We start from the raw sequence: 12158 nt of genomic DNA on the forward strand, positions 1-12158 counted from the left end.
TAAATCCATACGTTTCTTTATTTTTTAAGACTGAAAGGAGTTACGAAAGAAGCACCAATCACTCTAAGGTTTGCTTTTTTGTTTGTTTGTTTTGTTTTATTTTTGTTTACTTGTTTGTTTCTTTTTTTCGGGCCTGGACCAGCAGGGAAATCCATCAGAAAAGGCTTGTACGTCGCGAGCTGTCTTGTCTGTGTAGAGCATAAAATCAAGTCATTTTGCTTCTTGTTTAAACAGGGAGGCCTTTTCTCTAAATTAGTGGGATCACTTCGGCGAAACAGGCGGAATACGGACGACATTGAGCTCGGGAATGTGGAAAGACTAAGAGACAGAGCCTATACCACTGATGCGAGACTCAACCTGGCACGGTAAGCGAAACTCAGGTACAGTGCGACCCCGTTAATGTGACCACTGTTTGGCCATAAAATCATGGTCGTAATAACGAGATGGTCGTATTAACGGGACCTTCAATATAATAAAGTGACCAGTGTTTCTTACTTTTGGGTCGAAAGATTGTGGTCGTGATCACGCGGTAGTCGTATAAAGGGGGGGGGGGGGGGGTGGTCCCAAGACGAGATCCCTACGTAACAAGTGGCGTGTCACGGTGGGTCAGAGTTTCAATCAGTAACTAAGCATCCTTTTTTTATGAACGTAAATGAAAATTTGAAGTGTCTCTGTAGTGGAACAATGAACCACAGTTATTTTGTAATTGAAGTTTAGAAAACACATGAAGCATTTGATAATAACAAGATGGCTTGATATTTTTAACTGGAACCCTAATACGTTATGGGGAGTCGCGAACGAAAACGCACAGTTCCAGTGAATAAATCTTCCAAAAAGTGAATAATTCCAAATTAGATAGTTCATTTAGAAAACACACTGTTCATAGGTGTGGTATATATTGAACTTGTTCAAACCATGCGTTTTAAGATCATGTGACGTTTCATGCATGCTTGGAAAGTGTTTAAAGTCGGTATATAAAGTGTCCAGTTTGCGTTCTACTGAGTTTCTCTTTGACCATGTCTTTGAATAGGTCTAGGGGGTAGAGAAAACACCAAAGGAAAACAAAAAAAGATCATCCTTTGGGATCGGGACTCTCCGCAAATAGTAGATAGTAGGTATAATAAAATGTCTCGCATCAAAATGTTTAAGATTGATGATGAGCCGCTCGGACGAGAGCAAGACCCGGATTAAAAGAAAAAAAAAAATTGCTAGAGAGTGCAGCTATTTCTCAACCAAGTGGTGTTTGCTCGAGTCGTTACTATAATCGCGCATGCGAAGTACCACCATTAAAGTCGAGAGAGTGTGAAGGAGAAACGACCCTTCAGATGCTGCGCAACAAATATGGAAATAGCTCAAAGAAGAAACGAACTTTACTGAGAGTAATCATTGCCACTACACATCTTATCGCTGTGCGTTTTATTTTTGCAGTGAGAGAAGTGAAGAATCATTGCAAGGTTCGATCGGCCCTCTTCCGTCTCGTAGTTCTGATCATAATATTGGACCCTCTCCCTTAAAATTTTGGATCTGATATTTATTTCCAGATAAAGTGTTTTCTTACAAACAGAGAACACATGTTATGTGAAAACATAGAGTCAAAGAGGACGGGCTCCAAACCCATATTAGCTTTATTACGTCAGAAGGCGCGCATGCGTTAAGACACGCAATACAACGTCAAGAATTTTTTAAAGGCCACATTCTTAACAGCAAAAGACTTGTTTGCCTTGGGTTAGATTGTTCATCCATGGAACTGGCTGCTCCTAGTAAGGATTTCCTTTGCTTTGGTTATCTGAAAGAAGGAAATACTTGCGTTTAATACGGCGTACATTCCTACTACATGAATGACATTTTCAATCGTTTCGCTGTCCATTATGGGTATATAAATCATTACTACAGATAATCAATACATATCGGCTTGAACCGTATCAGGATCAAGGAAACAGATGTTTCCACTTCCGGTTTGCATTGCTTTGCAATACACGAGGTGAAACGAGAAAAAAAACTTGACCAAAGAAATGGTCTTTAATTTGACGTTATATTTTTACAACGAGAAGCGGTCGAGAGCTGAAAAAAGATCTGACTTGATCTTATAGAAGCGTCATTTTCGCTTTGGTCAATACAAACAGGTGTCGTCGAACATTCAGATGCCACTACGCTGACACAGGGCTTCCCAGAGCGTTCAGACATGCTTTGTAATTTTTTGCTGTCAGACTATAAAAGAATTGTACGGAAGCTTTGCGTAATGATTTGGTTTTTCATAGTTGGGTTTAGATAGTACATGAGGTCGGTATGCCCCCGCGGGACTCCGCAACCGGGTGCAGTACCAAGGCGCACCCACGGCTGGAGACTGAGCCTAGTAGGAGCTCAAACCAATACATATTCATACATGGATCTCGCTTTATCAAGAAAGTAATGCAACCTGTAGTTGACGCAAAGAAGCTCACAGCGACCAGACCCCAATATGACAGAGATTGAAATAAGAATGCCTACCTATTTAGTACAGTCATACTCCACAATGGAGGCGTGGGGGGTTCAAGCCTTGCCCGTCGCGTTGTTTCCCCAGACAAGGAACTTTACTCCACTTCGTCTCTCTTCACCCAGGTGTATAAATGGGTACCGGCGACACACTGCTGGGGGGGAGGGGGGTTACCCTGCGATGGACTAGCATCCTGTCCAGGGAAGAGTAGCAATACTCCTAGGCATGCTTCATGCTAAGGAAACCGTTTGGGCCTTTTGTTTGTGTGCACCTTTACATTTTTACTTATACTCCACAATGGTTTATTTCTAACCGACCTTAATGCACCTCATACCAACCCCATGAACAGTATTTAAATTTCCTGCCAAATCAGCGGTGGTTTGTACGATCATGTATTTTCAGTGAAGAGGAATTGAATGGTTAAATTGATTGTGGTCGAACTTGAGAGACAAGGAAAATATCCGGAATTGTCCCTAATGAAATACCAAGTAGACTTTAAAAATTAATTTTTTTGTTTTAAATTTCTTTTCTTTCCCTTTTAACTGAAGGAACTTGCCTTCGAAAAGAAGAAGTTTTTCAATAGTAATATTGTGTATGTTCGAGCATTGCGCTAATGATAGTATTCCCACAACCCTGTAGAAGCCTTGTTTTTTTTTTACAAAAAAAACTACAAAACGAAAAATAGTGGATATATTCCTAAATGTCGGTTTGTTGTCCCAACTTCGATTTTGTACTGAACGTGCGATAATGAACATCAAATTACTTTCTCTGACTGCTGAGAAATCAGTCCTAAAGTATCAAAACAGGAGATAAATATTCCTTAGCCTCAGGCTCGATAATTGAGCTATAGTTCAGGCCCTTTTAGATTAAAGAGGTTTGATCAATACGTTCCTGCAGGTCTTCCGAGTTGTTTTCTAGAAGAAAAGTGTGTAAATAAACTTACTTTTACCCAAGTGTGTTACTAACTTGGGGGTTGAACGTCCCGGCCTTTTTTATTAATAAGCATGTCGGTCTAAATTCAAGAAGAAGTGATACTTTCAGTTGTATTAAATATCCAACTCCCACTCTGTATTCTGGTAACACAGATTTCCCCAAGGTATACTTATTTCCTACCATTCTGCATACCTAGAAACACCAGCCGGAGTGGTCAATCGATAAGAATCGGTAATAAGCAAGTGATTTTTATCGATTGATAACGGAAATCGGTAAAAATCGGTAAACTTAATTGCTGTGTCAAATCGATATGATCGATTTTTCGTGATCTTAACGATTTATAACGGAAGTCCGCCATTGTTGTTTTTTTGGCATGAGTTAGATAGTACACCTGAGAAAACACATTCACGAGTAACAACTGATCAACAAACGTGAAAATGAGAAATGTGGAAACTATTACACACACAAGTTTCTCTCCAAAACTCCTTATATTCATGATAACCAAAGCGGTTCGGTTTAATTACATTCAGTTCTCGCAGGAAGGTATCACGAGAAAATACAACCGTAGATAAAGGTTTCCTACGCTAAATTTCAGACATTCCTTCGATTTGAAGGGATTTCGGAAATTCAGGCTAGAAGATTTCTTTAGATGGATTTTCATTGTATTCCGTTAACAATCGATAAAAATCACTTGATTGCTACCGATTTTTATCGATTTCGATTTTTATCTATTGATCACACCTGGAACTGCACCGACGTTGTTTTTGGATGGGCGGCAGATCTGATCACTCGTGAAAAGCTGGGCGCTTACAAACCTGGCCAAAATAAGCCATCAGAAGAAGATTTTAAACTAGGTTTCAAAGAAAAAATAAGATTTTTGAGGTTTTTTTAAAAGATTTTTTGAAAAAGTGATAATTGTTTGATCCTTCGACTCACAATTGCAAATCAATTGTCAATATATTTACTGTTTGCATGAATTCAGTTTTTATTTTTTATTGAACAGATAAACAGATGTATCTTCCGATATAATCGATGAAGTTAGTAAAAATCAACATAAATCAATGAACGAAACGAGTGTGTCATCGATTTCTACAGATTGATCGATACAATCGATATCAATTAAATCAGATTTACCGATTTTTATCGATTAACTAATCCGGGACCACCACCAACAATAGTTTCCCCAACACGAAGGTCATCCTACGTTCCTCTCTTCCTACCCATCTACCCAGCGACCCACCAACCGAACCAGGTACTAGCACTCTCGCCCTTATCTTCCTACCAATCTACCTACCTACCTGCTTACCTGACTACCTACCTACCTTCCTACCTAACTACCTACCTACCTAACTTCTTGCCTACCTACCAACCTACCTACCTACCTACCTGCCTACCTACCTGCCTATTTACCTACCTGCTTACCTACCTACCTTCCTACCTTCCTACCTACCTTCCTTCCTACCTAACAACCTACCTTCCTACCGATCTACCTACCTACCTTCCCGCCTACCTGCCTACCTACCTACCTATCTACCTATCTAGCTATCTAGTTTCCTTCCTATCTAACTATCCACCTAGCCTCATTACTTCCTACCTATCCAGCCAACCAGTTGGCCAACGTATATTCTACCTTCGACCATCCTCACTAATCATCTACCAAACCAACTACTTGTGTACTCACTAAGTCGCTCATCTACCTTCTCCTACATATCTGCCTTCCTACTCAAGTGGAACAACCTACTATCCCCACCTTCTGTCAACCCCCTGACCTACGCACTCACCTACCTACTACCTATCTGACCACCAGGGTTCGTACAGAGTCTTGAATTCTTGAAAAAGTCTTGATATTTGTCCAGCAATTTTTCAGACCTGGAAAAAGTCTAGAAAATGGAGGTAAAGTCTGGAAAAATGCTAAAAAGTCTTGATTTTTTTTTTCAAAGCTACAACAAGTGCAAGTGAAAAAGTCTTGATTTTGGATCCAAAAACTACCCAGCTACCCGCCTGCCAGAACTTATCTGCTATTCTAACCACTTTTCTCCCAATACCTACCTATCATCATTCCCACTTACCTCCCGTGCCGCTTATCCTCCAATCCACCAATGCCGCAAGCCATCTTATCCACCTCCCTACCTTCCTACCTACCTAGCCTCCAATCTTCTTACTTACCTGCCAACCTACCTGCCTACTTAGCTGCCTACCTGCCAACCTACATACATACCTACCTACCAACCTACGTATATACGTGCCAATCTACCTACCTACCTAACAACCTAAGTGTATACCTGCCAATCTACCTTCCTAGCTAACAACCTAAGTATATACCTGATAATCTACCATCCTACGTACCAACCAACCTGCAATATATTACCAACCTGCCAACCTACCAACTTACCTGTCAACCAACCAACCTACCTAGCAACCTACGCACTTACCTGCCAACATACCTGTCTACCTACCTACCTAACAACATACGTACATACGTGGGCGCTTATACACTTTTTCTGCCTTAAGGATAAGTGCTTATTCGAGGTTGGCCGTTTATTCGAATAAATACGGTATTGGTCATTGGCTAGTTGTCTGTTTAACATTACGTATAAACATTAGAAAAGGCCAAGTTATTCTCTACCATTAGCGTGAGAAAACAGTCGACATTTCGAGACGCCACCACTGGTTTCCCCGCCGTCTGAGAAACAAGCGAAGAAATCCCAAACTGATGATGTCACTACCCAGATCTGGGTAGGGCTTCTGATTGGCTGAAGCAAATTTCCAACTCGGCAAGACCAATCAGAAGCACTACCCAGATCTGGGTAGTGACGCATCATCAGTATGGAATTTCTACGCTCGTTTCTCAGACGTCATTTCGCGGGGAAACCAGTGGTGGCGTCGCAAAATTTCGGCTGTTTTCTCAGGCTACTCTACTATGCATTGCAGACCAAAATGCAAACTCACCTGAATGTGAGTAGACGAAATTAATCTTTTTTGCCCTGTTGGTAGAAGAAAAGACTCGTAAATATGGTTCTTACAATTGTTTTGTCGACAAAAGCAGCAAGACGGAGTCGGGAGTCGTAATCGGGGTCGCAGGAGTCCTTATGACCCAGTGAAAAACAAAAATCGGAGTCTTAAATCAGAGTTATAAACCTGATAGAATTCGAGTCGTAAGAATCAGACTCCGTCGCTTACAATCTAGTGAAAACCAGTCAAAGTCTATTATGTGGACGCAAAGCAGATAGTGAAGATACGAGATCTTGGTAAACAAGGCAATTAGGTTCCCGAGCTTATATGAATAGGCCCTTATTTGGTAAACTACGTACGTTACTCTTTATTTCGCTTTGTTTGTTCTGTGAATATTAAGTTCTTTCATAGTATATATCCCTTGTTTTATAAGGCATTTCCATACACAAAAGCTGCTCAAGAGGCGGAAATCAATAACTAAAGCAACGGCAAGATGAAACATTGCATGCTAATCTTTTCTCTGCCCGCACCGTCTTGAACTTGACATCATGATTGTCCAATGGAGCTCGTCCCATTTTCTTGGACGTCTATTTTTGAAACGAGGTCGTGAATTGAATACAAACATCCCGCAGCTTGAGTGCTGTGGTCAACGGAAAAATGCCTTTAATGAATGGAGAGGAACTTCAGAATGGAGAATGACACGAAAACTATCAAATTTCGGAGTTCTCAAGTCTAGTTAGAGAATTACCCAGAAAATTATGGCATTTTCTCAGAGATTAATGAAGGTAATTAGCCCTCGCGTCGCACAAAGCCTCCTGTTTCTAACCGAGAGCCTTCTCGCAGTATATAATAATTTGTGCCTTGCACAATACTACTGATATTCACATTTTTATCTCGACACAGGTTTATTCATATCCCTACTTAAAATTACCGTGTGCCGTATCTTGGCGCTCGCCATCACTTTAACGTTGTAGTAATAACCACCGAACAACTTTCGAGACAAGCTAAGTGAGCGCAGGTGTTTTTATGATCGTCTTCATGTAGTAAATGGAAGTACTGTCTTAATTCCATATGTTTATTCGAACATTGTTAAGAAGGATCTTCTCGCTGAATGGATTTAAATGTAAAATACCAGGTGTAACCGATATATAAAGAAAATGAAATGACTCAGAGAGACGCGTTTTCCGAGTTATTTTTAAATCCAGTTTCAAGACGTTTGGGCAACAATTAATAAGGCCATGCCCATCAACTGCTTCGATTCCAATTGCCCGACCTTCCGACCGATCTAACTTTTTGGAAAATGAAACTAAACAAAAATTAAATATAAATATGAAATAAATAAATAAAATTTGTCATCCAATTAATCCAAGATCACAAGATCCTTTTTTGTGCGTTGGTTCGAGCAGGTTTCACTTTGGAAACGAAAGAACAAAACATTCTGCCAATTCTTCCTGGTGGTTAAACATTCACGCGGCAGGAATCACTTAGAAAAACAAAAACCCGTAGCTAGTTTCCGACTTCAACGAAAGAGGGACGATGGGTAACGAAACACTTTATGAGACTTTTATGAGCATGGCCTATCTACCTTTTAGTGGTTTTTGCAAAGCTGGTGAGTTCGGATACATTCACACTATACAGCCTGAACTTGTCGTAACGACACGAAAAATTATCGGGTGTAGTATGAACACCTATCCGATCGATATGTGACTCTGTACTTCAGAGATCGGCACGGTGTCTCTTCGCTCCGTTACAGAAATCGTGCCAAAATCACTATTGTTATGTGTGAACAGAGAAGCCCTGTGTGGTATGGCTTTCGTGCCGGAGTGTTGGCGCAGCCTAAGTAAGCAGCTGTGTTGTGTTCGTTCTTCAACGACTCAATGGCAATAAGACTACTGGCAGATTTTGGTGCAGAATCTATTGTCATATCTCTCTAGCAATAACATACAGCTCCTTAGGGTTAGCCATGCATGTCTCTGTTACACATTGTAGCAACTTTCCGAATTAAACGTAGATATCGTATATAAGCCAGAGACATATCTGGGAGGATCAATAAATGTAGCTGGTTAATGAAGTTCTGAAAAATGAAAAACGATTGACTTTTCATTCGCAGTTCAATTTTTATTGTTCCCTTGCAAAATGCTGCAGGCGATTCCCGCCTCCTGCTGCGGGCACTTCTGCTTCAACAATTGCTATTTTAATTAAACTTACTGAACTTGTAAGTGGGGCAAAGAAAACACGGCTGATATCTTAGGTTGATAAATATATAAATTTCCGTTTATCCGATTGCAGAGATGTGTTTTAATTAAGGACATTTCTAACATGTGTCAACATGTGCACAAGCGCCACAGTCGTGCCAAAATTCAACCACCTCATCAAAGATTATGCCTTAAAAGGAGAGAATCCTCATTATTTACAGTAAAATGGGCTTCAAATCGTAGCTGAATACAAAACCTCAGAAGGCAGAGGAAAAGATTTTCGAATAAGGTTTTTACCTTACGTGAAAATTAAAAGCAAGACCATCGAATCTTACTGAAACTGGACAAACGAAAATAAATGAAAACCTATGGTGTATTAAATGAATATTAAAAAGCGCAATGCTTACACTTTGAAATTGTAATTTGCTAGAATTCTTTGTTTATTTTGTTCAGTGCTGACTGCATTAAAGCTGTAGGATGCGCGAATGAATTATTACTATCAAAATTAAAGTCTAGAAAGAGTCCTGGCAAAGTATATTCTATGATTTTATACCATGTAATACAGAAATGTCCTTAACATTATCTTAGACTGAAAAAAAATGATATTGAAATAAAATCGAAATGAGTGGCCAACCCCGCGAGAAACGTTACGGTAGATAAATTTTATACTTTTTCAAAGAACTTAGAGATGTGTTCTTCGGGTAGACAGTTTGAGTGCCCTCAGTTTCATTTCCTTTAATATAATTTTAGTTCTTTTGGTAATGTTGTCAGTAAATTAAACTTTGGAATTTTTGCGTATTTTCAAACACACCACCCACCTCAAAGAATCGTAGGTCCTTTCTTGTCCTTTTTTTAACCATTGGTAGTAAAATAATTATTTCGGGATAATTTTGCCTCCCACTCGTCGACTGCGGTAAAAAGGAATAAGAGAATATGTATGCAGTGGTTCAGTGGTGGTTTTCTCCATCCATCGTTTGACCTGAGAACTGAAACTCAACCGAAGCAGGTGAAATCGTTGTGTAAATTGGTAAACTCAGTACATCAACCAAAAGTGATCTGCATAAATAATAAATGTTGCTTTTTCATCAAAGCATATAGCACTCAGTTGATGGATTGCTATAACACGTCTCTGTCATTGGTAATGGCGCAATTAAACTACATACTGGAGCGGGTTGCCGTGCTGGCGGCGGGTTGGATACCTACGAATAGCTGTTAATGTATGCCACGTCTCGTCAAGTCTGTACAATTCTCTTATATTTAGTTTTTTGGAGAATGTTGTGTTGTGTTTTGTCGGATCCTTTTCTGTCCCTTGTCAAGAAAATCTTATTCTTTATTTCTTAATCCCCTGGTCCTCTCCAGTCGCATTGTTGACGGGCGTTTCTTTGTGTCAACCGAGAATAAAAACAATCTGCTTTTTCATTGATCAGTGGAAATTAGTATTGTTGTTTTTTCAATTGTCAGATATGTATGAGAAAGGTACATGTAATTGTTTGTGGCACCATCTTATGATAATTTCTTTGAGCATATAACAATAAAGAAAGGTAGAAAGAAAACATTTTTTCTAATGGAAAGTACAGGCCTGCTAATTCTGTTTGGACGCGCGTTTCTACTCGTCCTGTTAGCCAGGACAGAACTAGAATCCCTTGGTTTTTACGTGTCGCTGAAGACTCGACGTTTTGCATAACCAACCATTATATTAGTATTGAAGTTGATTTTCCAAAAATAGATACATGGTAAAGAAACAAGTGCATATCCACTCTGAACAGGGTTAAACATGTTAGAAAAAATATTAGACACTATCAAAAGTTTTCTTATGTCAAAACATGACAAAATAATAATCGAAGGTATAAGAATCTAAAACATACAGGTCCTAATAATGTTATGTATGACAGTCAACGAATGCTCAGTCTTCATAAGTCTGTAATGTTTGTGAAGTTAATCTTTATGATATTAATACAGTGTCATCTTGGATTTAGAATCTGTCATTTAAAATGCCATGTCTGTCAGGTGGACTGACCAAATGACAGCCAGCGGCGTAGTTACCTTTAAGCCATTAAGCCAGGGCTTAACAGGAATTTGAGACAAAAATAAGTGCAGCTTATCATGTGTTCATAAAACAAGTTATATGACATTTACTACTCGATCGAACTAAAAATGGAAAATTCTAGAGCCAATAGTCTGCTGTTTGCAACATCATTTACTGTCTACAGAGGGCACTGACTTTTTCTGTACTGAAAATTCCACCTATATCTGTATATTGCTTGAAGTTATGTTTCCCGTTCGCTCGCTGTTTCTGTTTCTCGATGAACTGTTCCCAGGCCCAACCGCCTACTGTCTTTCCTTCTTCAAAGGGATTTCGCGCTGCCATTTTATGAAGCACTGGGATTAGATGTTCGTAAGAGAACCTGGCCATCGGAATGGCAAAAACTGGAGTAGATTAGCAGTGTATTTTATGATTGATGGAACCACTGACTGCTCTCTCTGCTATCCACGCCCTAAACTGTTTAATGAGTAGTTGAATTTTTGAGTCAAACCTCGTGTCTCTCCTTTCAGAAATATTCCCAGACGACCCGATTCGGAATCTGAAGACGATGCTCCATTTCGTAAACGACGTAGTAGTTGGGGTCCAAGTCCGAAGTTAAATGGAGATGTCAAAAAAAATGGACGGCAAGTACGAACGTCCCTCTAATTCTGCTATTTTAGCTCATAGCCCTAATTTTTACTTTTTTTAGGAAAGGTATGAAAACGCCTATTTTGTCACTTGTATATCCATCACTCGTTCGGTCTTGTCTTTGACTTAGGCCCATTTAACAACTGATTTAAGTCGTAAAGCAAAGGTAAAACGGACAACAAAAACGCGCAACTTGTTTTAGGGCAAAATTGCTGGAAACGAGTTGAGAAGAGATCTTGCGCGTTTTGCCACCCACGTTCACCCACGACTCCTTATTGGATAAAATTACGTGGGAGTCACGCTATACACGGGATTCGCGTTACGAGCTCAAAACAAGTTTTCTTTGGGCCTGTAAAACGCGCAACGTGTACAGCTTTTGTCGCAAAATGTAGAACTTCTCTCTGTTTTCTGCAACAACTTTTAGCTAACTTTTCGCAACCTACAAAATGGTTTGTTGCAGGTTTGATTAGTGGGTGGTAAATCGCGCAATTTAGCATTCAACTCGTTTAAATGTTGCAAAAGAAGTTGCACGTTAATTTTTGCCTCCCGTCTTACCGTATCTTAGACGTGTCATTGTCAGCATGCGTTGGACTGGTTCCGTAGACATATTACTGAGCTTTCACAAAACGAGTTAGTTTTGGGGCGTTTTTGCTCTGTTTTGTTAAACATTTTGTTTTCACTACTAGCCTTACCCAGACCCATCCCGTGCTGTAATGGAGGTACCTTGCAGTGTAGCCGTACCCAGTGTAGCAGAGAACTTCAGGGAACAATCCGTTCTTCCATCTACTTATCTAACACCGACTAGGCGAAGGAGTGAAAAAGGTAGCGTTATAAACAGAATGACTTCTTATCTAATTCTCTAATTAGTCTCTAATGTTGCTGATAAGTTCGTCCTATTTGTAATGATCCTCAGAGAACTTTTGACTCAGCGGCA

The 12158-nt window shown here is 39.8% G+C and overlaps 1 protein-coding gene and 1 long non-coding RNA gene across 2 annotated transcripts in view; one reads left to right on the forward strand and one right to left on the reverse strand.

The window, feature by feature from the left end:
• LOC140937314 (voltage-dependent calcium channel type A subunit alpha-1-like) overlaps positions 1 to 12158 on the forward strand; it is a 61448-nt gene that overhangs the window by 47374 nt on the left and 1916 nt on the right. Inside the window, exons 39-42 of the mRNA XM_073386859.1 lie at positions 30 to 68; positions 235 to 365; positions 11107 to 11224; positions 11911 to 12046. Of these exons, the coding sequence (XP_073242960.1) occupies positions 30 to 68; positions 235 to 365; positions 11107 to 11224; positions 11911 to 12046 (424 nt within the window). The remainder of the gene's footprint in view (positions 1 to 29; positions 69 to 234; positions 366 to 11106; positions 11225 to 11910; positions 12047 to 12158) is intronic.
• On the reverse strand, positions 1657 to 10015 carry LOC140937315 (uncharacterized). Its single transcript, XR_012165456.1, has 3 exons — positions 9372 to 10015; positions 6356 to 6390; positions 1657 to 1786 (listed from the first exon to the last, which is right to left on the reverse strand). It is a non-coding gene; the product is annotated as an uncharacterized lncRNA (long non-coding RNA).

This window comes from Porites lutea, chromosome 5 (genome assembly GCF_958299795.1).
Source record: "Porites lutea chromosome 5, jaPorLute2.1, whole genome shotgun sequence".
Taxonomy (NCBI): Eukaryota; Metazoa; Cnidaria; class Anthozoa; order Scleractinia; family Poritidae; genus Porites; species Porites lutea.